The following is a 16,369-nucleotide window of genomic DNA, read 5'->3' as shown; positions in this document are numbered from 1 at the left end:
AAAATAAGTTTGAGCAAAAAAAAAGAAAATTATAACTTTTAGGATCCCTGCCAGTTCGATTTTGGGCCAAAAATGTTGGGTGTTTTAAACGCCTGGCGGGAACCTTAAAATTTATCCTATAAAATTTTTATTCTTTTAAATATATATGTTAAATTGAATATTAATTGAATAAAATTATATGTTGAATTGAATATTATTCACATAAAAGGAGCATTTTGAAAAAATTGAGAAATTAGTCTACAGAATATTCTGAAATTGATAAAAAACCCAAATTCTTCTTTACAAAAACCTATTTTGTAACTTGTTGGCATATAAAAAATGTTTTTGATTTCCAAATAAACTATTTTTAGCTACAAAAAAAACAATAACCTGGATAGTTTTTGTAATAGTGTCAAATGAGGTTTATATAGGTCTTAAAAAAATTTTCTTTTATCCTTGGAGGTAGCCTGACCCTAAAGCTAACCTTAATAGCCTAATAATAATAGTTTATTTTAGTTCTTTTTAAAATAAAAAGACTTAATGAACTTACTGCAACATGGTGATAAGCAGGGTTGCATGGTTTAAACCAAATGGTTTAAACCATTGGTTTAAACCATGGTTTAAACCAATTTAAAAAATGTTGGTTTAAACCAAATTAATGTTTTTTTAAAAAGATTTGAACTTACAACAGAAAACTAAAACAGGGTTATGTTAACAAATACAACTAATCTTCAATATAGATATTTTTTTTAAATCCATGATTTTTGTTTCTGTTTTTTCACAGAATAGAGTCCTCAGTGTTCTTATAGAACAGAGCAGTAATAAATTAGTAATAACACTTATTTATCTGTTTTCTTCTACAGGCTTTTTCTCCTTCATTAGGTTCATCAAGAAGCATTGCTTCCTGATGAACTTATTTCATCAGAAAGTTTTCTTAACAATATATATATGTGTGTGTGTGTGTGTGTATATATATATATATATATATATATATATATATATATATATATATATATATATATATATATATATATATATATATATATATATATATATATATATATATATATATGTATATATATATATATATGTATATATATATATATATATATATATATATATATATATATATATATATATATGTATATATATACACACACACACACACACACACACACACACACACACACACACACACACACACACACACACACACACACACACACACACATATATATCGTTAAGAAAACTTCCTGATGAAATAAATATTTAAATGTTTAGCTAAACTATAAGTAGTTCTAATTTAATTTATTGATATCACAAAAAATGTCTCAAAAAACTGGGCGCAAATGTGATATGATTTGGTTAAAATATACACGAGTGACTGTTCCAGAAAGAAAGGGGTGCAGAGCAGTTTGTAATGCATGTAGAAAAGAAATGGAAGGTCAAATTCAAAGGATGCATGAACATATAAAAAAGTGCAAGCAATCACAACCCCATGAAATTATGGAGTCAATGGAAGATCAACAACTTCTTGAAGGTAGTTAAATTACTGCATTGCCATTTTAAATTTTAAACTTTCCCTAAATTGTAAACATATATATTTGAATTATCATGTATAGACATATTAACTTAGAATAATTCAATAAACTGCAATTTCATTTTTAAGGTAACTCACCATCAACATCACAACAACAAATGAAAAGGTCTCAGCCCAATTCAACATCAGCTGATAAATATTTGAAAATAGATAAGTTTTTCACACAAACAAGCCTCAAAGAGAAAAATTTATTTGATCTGCAACTTGGTAGATTTATATACAGTACAAACTCTAACTTCAGAACAGTTGAACACAAAGAATTTTATATATATAAAAAAAAATTTATCAATTTGCTTTATCCAGGATACACTCTACCTAATAGAACTCAAATTGGAGGAGAAATATTAGATAGGGTTTATGCAGAAGAAATTGAAAAATGTAATGTCAATACATTACATTTTTCAATTTCTAATGGTAAAATTGTAGCTATGTCTTTAGATGGCTGGAGTAATGTACATAATGAACCTATAGTTTGTATCTCTGTAATTACAGATAAAATTAACACTTTAGTAGAAACAATCAACACTTCTGGTCATTCACATACTGGTGAATATCTTACACAATTAGCAAGAGAAGCAATAGATTCTGTAAGATGTAAATTTGGATGCACAGTAAAAAGCTTTGTGACTGACAATGCAGCTAATATGAAATCAATGAGACAAGTACTGTCATCTGAAAGAGATATTATCATAAATTATGGGTGTGCTGCTCATATGCTGAATCTTTTAGCAAATGATATTAACATTGAAAATGTGAGCAAATGTTACACAAATAATAAAATATATAAGAAATAATCATAAAGCTGGAGCAATTTATAAATTAAATGGAGGAGCAAAATTGCCACTTCCTACTGAAACTCGCTGGAATTCTGTATGTGATTCACTTGAAAAATATGTCAACAACTGGAGCATCATTTTCACAATGTTTGAAAAAAATAAAGACTTAGATCCTATGATTGGTAAAAAAGTAAGTGATATACAGATAAAGCGAAACACAGAAATTTTATTAAAATATTAAAACTAATTGCAGTAGCTCTAGATAAGTTGCAAAGAGATCAAACAAAAATAAGTGACACTGTTGAAGTTTTTAAAGATTTGTTAAACAGTTTATCATTTTTAACAAACGAAAAAAAAAAAAAAATTGAATCTAGATACCTTCAGACTGTCAATGATGCTCATTTCCTGGCAAACACAATAGATCCTATATATTTTGGATGTAATCTTTCTGAAAATGAAAATGAAGCTGCCATGAATTTCGCAGAATTCAGAAGTTCAAGAATTTGTTACCAATAGTATTAAAATTAAAAGCCAAATCTGCTCCATTCGATAAAAGCTATTTGTATAGTGAATCTGTTTTAAAAAATGACCCCTAGAATGGTGGAAATCTCTAAAAATTGTGGATTGTAACATAATGGATATTGAAGGTTTATTAAATGCACCAGCTTCTAGTGCTGGAATCGAAAGAATTTTTTCAACTTTTGGCCTTGTTCATTCTAAGTTAAGAAATCAAGGGGTAGAAAAAGCAGAACAGCTTGTATTTATATATAGAACATTGAACAATAATGTATTGAATAATTTTGATGAAATATTACACTAATATTGATAAAGAATATAGTTTACTCAAATAAAGTGCATTATACTTTTTTTTAATTTAAAAGAATAACTAAATACGGCATTATTTAATAAAAACCTAATTTTAACCAAAAAAACTATGGTTTTTTTGGTTTTTTTAAAAAAAACTATGGTTTTTTTGGTTTTTTTAAAAAAACCTATGGTTTTTGGTTTTTTTCAAAAAAATCGGTTTTTATGGTTATAAGTGGTATTGTTGTTATTAGTTTTGTTGCCTCAAGATTAGCGAGTATATGGTAGCTCTTCAACTTCAAATGATTCTTGATGCCACAAGAATCATTTAAAGTTGTTTTTGTAAAAAAAGCAACAACAAAAAAAGCATGAAATGTTTAAGTATTATTAAATAAAAAATTTATATTCACAATTCAAAATATTTTATCATTAAATAAACGTTTAAAAACTTTATTAAAAACTATATTCATAAACTCATTTAAAAACTATATTAATTATTTTGCAATTGCTTCATATGCTGATTGCAAATCTTCCTTAGTCTTTGCCTCGTGAAAGTTTTCGCTCCTTTGGTGAATAGCAAATAGTAACTCCTGACAATTGCCTTCAATGTGAACATTGTTTACTAAGTCTTGTTAACCACAGTAATGTTGGAGACAAATTGGGAAAAAATCATAAACTGATCAACATACTCCCATAGTGGTGCCGGACAGTTTAACCTAAGTGTATCATTCAGTTTAGTGAGATTTAGCAAACTAAATATGAACCAAGAGTTTTATTCCACTAATTGTGCAATACTTGGTGGTTTTTCTAGCTTAAAGTTAAGAGCTTTTAACAAATTTAATTTCTTGGAATACTGAAAAATTCAGGGACCTGTTTTAAGAAGAGCATTTTTGCAACATCTTCTCTCTCTCTGCAACAGAAATTTCTTAATATAAAAGAGCAAGTGGAACCAAGGTTTCATCAAGGTACCATAAATGTGATTTTATTGAAACCATTGTGGCATCAATTCCATTTAAAATTGTTTCATAAGTCTGACCATATTGTTCTATGTATTCTCTATATTTGGTCATTTGCCAATAGGCTTTTATATCTTGGTAAGGCGCAGCATAAGGTAAAAAAGTTTTTAAAAACCAGAAGGAATAAAAGATTGAGATAAACTTGGCCATAGACAGCACTTCTTTCTTTTGATTACCTATCAATTCATAAGAAAGTTGCAAACTCAATATCTGAATCTTGAGATAATAAATAGCTTTGGACATAAAATGTGCATGCAACATGCACCCTAGAACTAGAATTTGAAAAACTCTTTCAGGGCATAAGTATATAGTAGTTTCAATAGCTCTTTGTAATCTCCTCTGGGGAAAATGTTTTCCTTTAGAGCCATCTCGCAAAATTTTACAGTGTCGAGACTATGGATTTCTAAGAAAGTATTAGCAATAGATTGGGTATCAAATTTTACAAACTTTGAAGAGTCAATGCTACTTTTAATGTCATTCCAGTGTTATTGGAACCATTTGAATATTAAGTTTTCTGGAGATTTAGTTTTTCCAATGCACTGTTGTTCACAGAGGTGTTTTAGATGTAACTCATAAACATGCCTCCTAGTACTATTGAATTTTGTTCATGACTAAACCTGATACTTTTACCAGAAAGTCTTCCTGTATTTGTAGCAGTTATATCAAAACATAAACCTTTTACATCATCACATATTCGATATTCCATCAAGTACTTTAATTAAAGCTTCATATTGATCTTGTTTAGTACCACGATCAATAGCTGGAATGCCAAGAAGCTTCATTTTACCATCAATATTTACCGAGACTGCAAATCGATCTCTTTTTGATTTTTTACCTTTAGTGATATCTTCGATAATTTTCCAATCAAAATGTGCTATTATGGGAAAAATAGCTTTACTGGTAGCAATTTTAACATTTTTCTTATATTGTTAAGCATTTTAACGAATAGATTTTTTTTGAGCTCGCCAAGTAGTTGAATGAGACAATGAAAAATCAGCCACATTTTGGCCTGAACTTACGGATAAATCCGTACATACATGCATTATATCTCTTGATAAAATATTTTTTGATACTGATGTCATGACAATATTTTTAACAAAACCCTTCCCTAACTCTTGTTTTTGATAATAAATCAAAAGAAATATCTGGTTCTGTACTAATATCACTTACGTCTGAGAAAAGCTATAGCTCTGTAATTGAATCTGCCTACGTGGGGTAATTGTTTAATATTACAATTTTTTTACTGCTTCTTTTCTTTGTTTATAGTCTTATATCTCATGTCTTTGCTCCCCAAATTTTGCAAATTTATCGAGCCTATCAGTACAACCAATAAACTTTTTGGACAGATTTAACTTGTTCCTAGATCTTTTAAACTGAAAGTTAAGAACTAGTTCTTTATTTGTTGCAAAAGTTTCTTTTTTTTTTTTTTTTGTAATTCATCTCCCCAAGGCCAAGAAGCCCACTACAGATGAGTAGGCTACTTGTGGTTATAACCCTCTCCAAGCTCTATAACTCTGAAACACAAACCTTGACAAACAAGGCCACTGCGCGGAGAAACAAGTTGAGCGCGGTACTACCAGGTACGTGGTGGGAATCGAACTCGAAACCTCTCGCTTATGAAGCGAGCGCTCTACCACTACGTCGCTACCGCATTTGAGGTAAGTTTTCTATCAGGTTTTCTTCTTCAAATAAATACGCTCTAGCTTTTAGTCTTGCAATTTTAGCCATTTTGAACATTATTTTAAAAAGTATTAGACTACTTGTTATTAGTAACGCAAATTTAGTTTAAAATTCTGTAATTCTGTAATTCTGCATCAAATCACCCAAAATTTAGGAAATTTTGAACCATGGGTCCTCAAATTTTTTAAAAACTTCTTTGGCTGTTGCATCTTAAAAAGAAAAGTTGACACATAAAATTTCAGCTAAAAATGGTGAGCGGTTGATAAGATACTGCAATTTTAATATTGACCTGGCTTCCCAAAATGACCTGGTTTCCCAAAATGACCTGGTTTCCCAAAATGACCCGGTTTTCATAACATTTTGAAAAAACATTTTTCTTAAAAAAGTAAGAAATAAAAATGGCAAAAATATGAAAATAAACATATATAAACATATATAATGTTTTTTTGATGCTGAATTCAAAAAATGTACTTAAAATGCTGAAATATAAAAAGAACATGCTTAAAAGTTAATGAAACAACTAGTTTCTATAAACCAACTTTGGGGCCCAATATCTCAAAACAACCTTGTCAAATTTTTTTTTTCCTGTTAATATTTTCAGTTGCTTATAATCTTACTAGGCACAAAAAATCTAACTGGAAAAACAACTGAAACATATGGAACTTTAATTTCAAAGATATATCAAATTTTCAATAAACTATTTTAAAAAACTTGCAAATAGAATTCTGTAAAATATCAAATTTAGTTTATAGACTCCTCAAAAAAAAACAAAAAAACAGTTTTTTTATATTATTATTTTATTTATTATTTGTATACAATATTTTTTTATATTATTATAAGTATTAATTTTAGTCTTAAGTCTAATTATAGTCTTAATTATATGATAACTGAGTTATTTGATCTTAACAACTGAAAAAAACACCCTGTTTTGTTTTTATATAAGAACTGATTTAGTGTGATATTGATGTGCATTTGTTTAAAAAATTTTTTTGACAACTATGTTTTTTGTATAAGTTTATAATAACTAGTTTGTAAAAAGTTCAGTTATAGAACAGCATTTATTGGTAAAATTTTATTCAAATTTTAACAAATTAACAATTTGATATATATATAGATTGTATATATATATATAAATATATCTATAAAGAAAACTAACAATATCTATCAGTGTCAAAAATTATACAACAGAGGGATTCTGAAAAGCTTTGAATTATTTCTATATTAAATTTTTTTTTTTTGAACGAAAAATTAAGTAGGAAAGAAGAATTCTGTTTTTTAGGAAATACATTTATACTAAGTAATTTATTATAAGATGTGTTCTATTGGCTTAATGACATCAGATGCATGCAAAGGCCAACAAGATGTTATAGAAACTTTAAGCAATGAAGAAAAAATAACTATATCATTATGCTGTAACATTGAACTATCAAACTTAACAATATTATGTGAAAAACATACTACAAAATATTTGAAAATGTATCCTATATGGCAGAAAGCATGCTGTGATCCATTCGATAAACATACAAAGAAAATCACAAGTAAGTAGAAGTAGAATTTAAATATTTTAATATATATACTTTTTTAATTTGTATTTTTCAAAACATAAACAATGTTTTAAAGGGATCCCAAAATGCCGAGACAAGTTGTGTTTATTTTAATGGGAATAATAAAAAAAAAATGTTTGGGCAGAATTTTTTTAAGTAAAACAAAATAATAAATGGATACCAACAAAAACAAACTTTTAAGCATGTTCCTTTTATATTTCAGCATTTTAAGTACATTTATTGAATTCAACATCAAAAAATCGTTATATTTGTTTATATATGTTATATATGTTTATTTTCATACTTTTGCCATTTTTATTTTCTATTTTTTTAAGAAAAATGTTTTTTCAGAATGTTATGAAAACCGGGTCATTTTGGGAAACCAGGTCAATATTAAAATTGCTGTATCTTGTCAATCGCTCAACATTTTTAGCTGAAATTTTGCATGCAATATTTTTTTATAGTTAGGAATAATGTGTCAAAATATAACACAAAAAGAAGACACATGGTTCAATGGACTGGGTGATTTGATGTGGAATTACCCATTTTAAATATTTTGTCTTAGCATTGAAAAGTATTATAATTATTGTTTAAGTACTTTGGTTTATACATTTTTTGATAATATTTTCCGATCAACTTTTTCGGATTTTAAATTTATTGCGCTCTAATGTTTATCAAGTAGGAGCCATTAAGGTTAGTGTCTGGGGCAGGTTACTCCATGGATCAATTATTTTTTTTTAGATTTAATTTGACACTATTATAAAAACTGTCTGGAAACAGTTTATTAAAAAAAAATCATAAACATTTTTTATATGCCACCGAGTGACAAAATAGGCTTTTGTGAAGAAAAATTTGGATTTTTCACCAATTTCGGAAGATTCTGTTGACTAATAAATTTTTTCAACATGCTGCTTTTATGTGATTAATATTCAATTCAATATCTAATATATATATATATATATATATATATATATATAAATATGTACATATATATATATTTATATATATATATATATATATATATATATATATATATATATATATATATATATATATATATATATATATATATATATATATAAATATGTGTGTGCATGATCGAATAATAGTTCTAATGATGTAAAACAGTTATTAATTCCCAAGTAATGGCCATAATGGAAAAGATTAGCTTGATGCAAAAGGCAAAAAAAAAAAAAAAAAAAAAGACAAAAAATTTCAGAGTAAAAGGGTAAATTTTATCTATCGGATGTTGAAAACTTGGAAGTTAGCTATATGAAAAGTAAACTTAAAAAGTTAAAAACAGTGACAACAGTGAGTCATGAGCATGGGATCTAGAAGAGCATGGGAACCACAAGGGTGAGTTACATTCCAATAAAGAGAAATATTAACTTTTTTGATGAAACTTATGTTAAGAACAACCCTCAAGAATGCTCTTGTTTCTAAAACATTTGTACTGTCTTGTTTGATATATTTATAACCTCCTAATGTTGGATGGACCTTCAAGTATTGTTGACATTAAATCCAAACATTACATTGCTTAGAGTTGGTTACAAAATTCTCTAAAAGTTTTGAAGTGAAAAACAAATCAAAGTAATTAATAAGATAAAATTCTGGTGTAATGGTGTGTTAGTTGTGATGGTGTGATAGCATGCTTGGAGCCATATTCAGCAATAGAAGGAGCTTCATCTGGACAACAATCATCTTCCAGAACAGGAGTTCACAAATTTGATAATTATCACCATTGCTATCAATATCAGTACCGGAGAAAAAAGAACTTGGAAAATGTCTCTATCGGTCATTAAGTTATAAATTATTTGTGACGAATTAATTGTTGTGAAATTATTTGCGTTTTTATCAAAAAAACTCATCATTATTACAAATATATTTTTAGCTAGTAGAATCTTTATACACAGAGGTGTCTCTATGTATGAAGATTCTATACATACATAAATACATACATACATACATACATACATACATACATACATACATACATACATACATACATATATACATACATATATATATATATATATATATATATATATATATATATATATATATATATATATATATATATATATATATATATATATATATATATATATATATATATATATATATATATATATATATATATATATATATATATATATATGTATATATATATATATATATCTATGTAAATTATGTTAGTGTATTTTACAAATAGAGTGCTCAATGTTCTTAAAGAACAGAGCAATAATAAATTAGTAAAAAACACTTATCTAACTTTTATCTTCGACTTGAAGTTTCACCATTGCTGGATCATCAGGAAGAGTTACTAAATCTCAAAAAAATTCAATTTATAGAAAAAAATATTTTACAGGAAGTTATAAATTATTATAAAAAACTAAAATTTATATATATATATATATATATATATATATATATATATATATATATAATATATATATATATATATGTATATAAAAAAAAGTGTGCACTATCCAGTAATACCATTATATTATTACAAAAAAATAATATTTTGGTTATAACTTTGAAGATCATTTTTAAAAGTAACAATTTGTGGCTCGCTGAACTGAAAGGATTAATATTTATTTCATCTACTTTTTTGATGTTTATTTCATCTACATTTTTAATATTTATTTCTCTTTTTATTATATAATTATCATAATATAAATTTTTATTTATTTACAAAAATGAATAAGGAAAATACAAAAATATTTAATAACAAATGCCATCACAACCCTGACCCAAACCCTGCTGCAACCCAAGCTAATCAATCAATATATGTACATTTTTCTGCTGTTGTCCCTTTTATAAATTCATGCTTTTTTTCTCTTTGCATAAAAGATGCTTATGAGGACTGCTGAAAAAAAATAAATAAATGCTTACAATAAATGCTTACAGGAAAAAAAGATTTACGAGTACTTTTAAATGTCCTTTTATGCATCTGTTTTTGCATAATCTCTCATAACTGAAAAACTATATGTGTGTGTGGCTATTTGTTAATAAATTTTATTGATTGATTGATTAGACATGATTTCAATTACCTCTTCAATAGATTTATCAATAAACTTCAAAGTCAATGTATGCACAAGACCTTTTAAACTAAAATAATTCAAAAAATATTTTTATAGTTAATTTATTAATTTAGTTTATTATTATTTATTGCTAATCTAAAATTAATTTAATTTTTTTTACAAATTAATAAAAAATTTTAAATACCTGATACCTTTAATTTTCTTTACACATTAAAAATATTTTACTAATATCTGGAAAATTTAAAATATCTAAAAAATTTACCTAAAACTTCTTGATTGCAAAGCATCAACAAGCATGCTATTGATTTTCTTTTCTCTAAAAACATTCGAAAAGTTTGTTATGTGAAGTCATAAAAGTTAGGTAAAATGCTTAATTTTTCAGTTACACACTCACACAAATAAAATTTTGACAAAAATAGTTAAGTTATCTAATAAAGTTGAGGCATTTACACAAAATAATTAAAAATATTAATTTAAAAATTATATTAAATATAAAGTTTAAAATATCAACAAACTTATCAAATTAAAACTTCAGGTAAAAAAAAACATAAACGCTATGGTAGAAATGTTAAAATTGTTAAAAAAAAACTAACAATATTATAAGATAAATAAAAAGTATAACAAACTATAATGATAAATTTTTATATTATTTATACTAAATTAATTTACATTTTCACTAGCAAAATATTAGATATTAATAGTTGAGTACTACTACTAACCTAATCTCTTGGTTTTGTTCATTTTTTTGGTTTTGTTCAACTACATTATTCTAAATAAAAAAAAAATTTAAAAGGAAATCAGCATAGTAATAATTATTATAAAAGTTGAAATGGAAATCAGCATAGTAATAATTATTATAAAAGTTAAAAAGGAAATCAGCATAGTAATAATTATTATAAAAGTTGAAAATGAAATCAGCATAGTAATAATTATTATAAAAGTTGAAAAGGAAATCAGCATAGTAATAATTATTATAAAAGTTGAAAATGAAATCAGCATAATAATAATTATTATAAAAGTTAAAAATGAAATCAGCATAAAACTAATTATTATAAAAGTTGAAAATGAAATCAGCATAGTAATAATTATTATAAAAGTTGAAAAGGAAATCAGCATAATTTTCTACTTAATATCAATAGTTAAGTAACAAAATAATATTGTCATAGTAACTTTATTTGAAAATATCTTGACAAAATAAAACCTCACTAACAATAAAAATAAAACAGTTGGTTTTTAAATAACATTGTAATGTTGTTTTGTTTTTAAGTGTTGTAAAAATGTTGTTTGTTTTTAAATGTTGTGATAATGTTGTTTTGTTTAAAATGTTGTAATGTTGTTTTTTGAGGCAGTTTGATTTCAGTAATGTCAAAATCTTCTTGGTCATGCTACTTAATTGTTACTTTATCAGAAAAAACTATGACGAGATTTAACTTTGAATCTCATTTGATAATCAACTTTTTGAGCAAACTGCTTTGCATTGTTTCATTGATTTAATAGTAGCCTAATAGAGTCCACAATTTGTACAAATTTGTTTTAACAAGGTATTTTGAAATGCTTGGACATAAGTAATAGTCATATGACAATCCTTTGGAAAACTTTTTCACTGTTGCGGGCAAAGCTATTTTGGTAAGTAATACTATCTAACTAAATATAGCGTTGCGTAATTTATGAATGATTGCTTTACTGCTTTAATCAATTAATGACAATGTTATAAAAAATTATTTTTTTATTTGTATTTCCATAAAACTATTAGAATATACAGAAAAAATAAAATTTTAAAGAAATATCCAAAAAAAAGATAATCCCTGCAAGTTTAAAGATGGTTAAAAAATAAAAATGGATTTTTAATAATAATAAAAACCTTTTATAAATGATTGCGTGAATGAATGAATGATTGCCCACTATCAGAATTATTTAGACTTTTATAAATGATTCCCCAAATCCAAATCAAATCAGAATTAGTGTGTAATTGTCACAAGTATTTCTTTTATGGAATAAATTTTACTTCATTGATCATTCATGGTCAAAGGAGTAAAATTAAACATTGTAATATTGATGAATTAAGATCAATGGAGTAAAATTAAACAAATATTGTGAAATTGATCATTTATGATCAATGAAGTAAAATTAAATAAACATTGTAACATGGATCATTTATGATAAAAAACATTGCGACATGGATCATTTATGATAAAAAACATTGTGACGTTGATCATTTATGATAAGCAGATAAAAAATTTGTTTTGATTTTTACTTTTTGTGTTTTTTATTTTTCCGTAAAAAAAAAAAAAAAAAAAGCTTGATATTTGTGATGATATTATGCTGATCATATTTCCTAAAACTATAAATATTAGTAAATTTCAATTAATTATAAAAGCTCAGGAAAATATGTGTAAACAAAAAACTAACTTATTTTTAACAGAAAATATATCAAAGCTTACGATTTAGGTTTTTATTTGCAGTGATAAGAATTTAAATCTCCTCTTCCCCATGTGATATTCAGTGACAATTTTTAATAGCCCTCTCTTTAACTCTGTCACATATTACTTTAATTAGCCAAATTCATTAAACGCGGTCCGCACACTTATGTTTACGATGTAGGGAAAAAAATAAAAATGGGAGCATTTCAGTTTGTCAACAAGTGTTCCACATCTTAATACTTTTTCTGGCTAAATTTTTAAAATGCTTTAATTGTATTGTGCTTCTGCTTTATGCTTTATAAAAATTTTAAATCAAAAGATTCGAATGATCTGCTCAAATACTATCGTTTACCAAGATCAGAAAGTGTACAAAAAACCTATATTCAGCAGATAGAAAATTATTGTTATAAAATTATAAAAGGAGCCCTTTATATATACAAATTCAAAAATAAAAATTTTCAAAATGTTAAAATTGCTTTTATCTTGAAAAAATTACAATGGCAAAAAACTTTTTGTGTTTTGCCATTGTATTTTTTTCATAAAAAGTTGTTTATAAATTTTCTTAATGATTTTAATATAACAAAACCAGATTGTCAAATTTGACTTTTAACATAACAAAATTAGATTGCAAAACTTGATTTCAAAATAATTTCAGTTTTTCATTTTCTTTTAATTACTTATAATAAAAAACTTTTACTTATAAATAAAAAACTTGAACACATAACTTAGGTAGAATTAACAGAACACAGATTTAACAGAACAAATTTTATAAACTATGTGTTATTCTTTCATATAAAAAAAATATATATGTCAATACCTCATCATTTGAAATTTTAGTTTTTTTCAATTCTTTATCTTTTTGATTCATTTTATATGAAAGCGATTTCCTCAAAATTGAAGTTCTTGGTAGTTTAACACTATCTTGGTCAATTTTCTTTTCAAGTTTATTCTCCTGAATACAAAATTTTAAACAATAATAACATAAATTTTCTTTTCAAATTTATTCTCCTAAATAAAAAAATTTAATATCATGATTTTGACCTAGTAAGTGACCAGGGTTGAGGCCAGGGCCGGGTTCGATAAAATATAGCCAGGGCTGGGGCCGGGTTTGTGACCAGGGCTGCATAAACATTTATACATCATAAAGTATATTTTTTTATTCAAAATTCATGTTATATTTTTTTTATATATATGCGTATATAAACATCATTATGATCAACATGATCATCACAATCATCATTATCATGATGATGATGATGATGATGATGTTGATCATCTTCATCATCATCATCATCATTATGATCATCATCATCATAGTCATCATCATTAACAGCATAAAAAAGGAATGCTAAAGCCTGATGATGATGAAGATGATGATGATGATGATGATGATGATGAAGATGATGATGGTGATAAACATCATCATTATCATCATCATCATCATTGTCATTAGGCTTTAGCTTTCCTCTTTTATGCTGTTTCTCTAATATAAACAATCTTGAGCATTTTTTTCTTAACTAAAGCTCATTCATACTGGCACATTTATATAGGCACTCTCTTTAAGTTTTCTTACTTCTACCACTACCATTTTCTACTGAAACTGCTACCTCTCTACATTCTCATACCTAAATTACTTCAGTCTTTTATAATAAACGTTGTGTGATGACAACATTTTTTCTAATTTGTCTAAAATTATGCCTCCTTTTCTTGTCTTGCTAGAGTCACGCCACACATCCCTCTGATCATCTTCTCTTTTGGCAGTTTATATAAAAATGAAAGGATATTGTATTGCATCTAGATAAATAGCAAACATATATGTTTATATCCATAATATGTATGCATAAAGTGCATCTTGGAAGCTTTTATTCCTTCTGGAATAAAAGTTTGAAAGCTTTTATTACTTCTCTTCAATTTTAGGTCAATTTTAAGTTCTACTCCATGTATTTCACCATCTTGAGCAGTTGCTTTATTAAACATTAATCATTTTTTTCATCTTTTTTACAAGAACATCTCTCTTAAGAACAAATGTCCTTTATTATTGCAAAAGGCCAATGTAAAAAAGTCCTGTCTGATATTAAGCTCTGTTATTCTCAGTTTACTAAATCTTGTATCTTATCTCATATGTTAGGTTCTACAGATTTTGGTTGGTCTTCAAAAGTATTATTAACTAAAGCAAGTCTAACATTTAATCTCTAATTCATGGGTCTGATCTTTTTACTTCTCACCAGAATAAAGCAGAGCTATTTGCAAAGACATCTTACTCTAATTTGACTCTTGAATATAATGGCCATACTCTTCCTAACAGTTAAACAGATTAACCCATTATTAAATACCCAAACCACTCTGGCTTAGTTTGTGCTTGTTTTGTTTGTGCTCCAGAATAGTTTTCCATCATAGTCTTAAAAAGTTATTCTCCAGAACTCAAAAAATACAGTTTGTGCTCCAGAATAGATTTCCATCATAGTCTTAAAAAATTATTCTCCAGAACTCTCTTTAAATTTTGCTAAACTTTTAAAAAGTTCTAAATAAGTGGTTCCAATTTTTCAAAACTACAATTAGTCTTCACTGTTATTAGTTTCTTTATATAAAGGTTTTTAGGTTATTAAATTATTTCTTTCTAACTGCAGTAGTAAAGTTATTCTTAAAGGGCTACATTCTTCTTTAAGGGTAACACAAGATTCTATCTTCGCTCCTGTAATGTTTCTTATCTTCAATAACCATTTTCATGAAACCTAAAGTGGCTCTATTTGCTGATGACTCAACTTTTTACTCATGTCTTGACAAAAAACTTTCCTTTTTAATTGCTTAGAACAAGCAGCCGATTTTAAATCAGTTCTCTTTTCTGGAACAGCCTATGGCTTGCCAGTGACTTATGGATTCAAATTTTGGACTGAAGATCCACAATTTTTGTTAGACAACAAAACTCACTTACTGCAAAAAAATATTGCAACTTTGTTGGCATTCTTTCATTGACGAATAACAACCCTATTACACTCAGACAAAGCCTATAAGCACATTGTAAATGTAATTAGACCTGCTTTATCTGCAAAGCTTGAGCCACTCTTACATTGTTGTAAGGTTGCATTTCTTTCTTTTTTCTACAAATGCCATCATGGTCAATGCTCAAACGAGCTATCATCTCTATAACAATAAACCATAAGTCACTCTTGCTTGGCTTTTTATTCAAGTTGCATCCTTTTACTATATCTGTCCCTTCATGCTATAAAAACTTTTATTCTAGTTTTTTTCCTTGAACATCAAAAAACCTTATAACTCTTACCCATCTTCATGTTTTCCTTTTTTACACAACTTACAACTTTTTAAGTCTTCAGTTATACGTTTCCAAGTATTTTAACTTATTCTTTATTTTAAAGTAACTCATAACTTAATAGTGGTTGCTTGCAATCTTGTTGGAAGTAAATTAGAGTTAAAAAATATATAAATGTATGCCAGTATTTAATAAATAGTAAATGTAAGCATAAAAGTATAATGTATAATAAATT

The 16,369-nt window shown here is 26.3% G+C and overlaps 1 protein-coding gene across 2 annotated transcripts in view; it reads right to left on the bottom strand.

The window, feature by feature from the left end:
* LOC101240048 (adenylate cyclase type 2) overlaps positions 1 to 16,369 on the bottom strand; it is a 105,531-nt gene that overhangs the window by 26,650 nt on the left and 62,512 nt on the right. For both annotated transcript variants that reach the window (XM_065795921.1, XM_065795922.1), the window contains 4 exons: positions 13,684 to 13,818; positions 11,166 to 11,215; positions 10,709 to 10,762; positions 10,456 to 10,513 (listed from right to left, as the gene is read on the bottom strand). In XM_065795921.1, the coding sequence (XP_065651993.1) occupies positions 10,456 to 10,513; positions 10,709 to 10,762; positions 11,166 to 11,215; positions 13,684 to 13,818 (297 nt within the window). The remainder of the gene's footprint in view (positions 1 to 10,455; positions 10,514 to 10,708; positions 10,763 to 11,165; positions 11,216 to 13,683; positions 13,819 to 16,369) is intronic.

This window comes from Hydra vulgaris, chromosome 04 (assembly GCF_038396675.1).
Source record: "Hydra vulgaris chromosome 04, alternate assembly HydraT2T_AEP".
Lineage (NCBI taxonomy): Eukaryota > Metazoa > Cnidaria > Hydrozoa > Anthoathecata > Hydridae > Hydra > Hydra vulgaris.
This window is presented reverse-complemented; position numbering and strand designations above follow the sequence as displayed.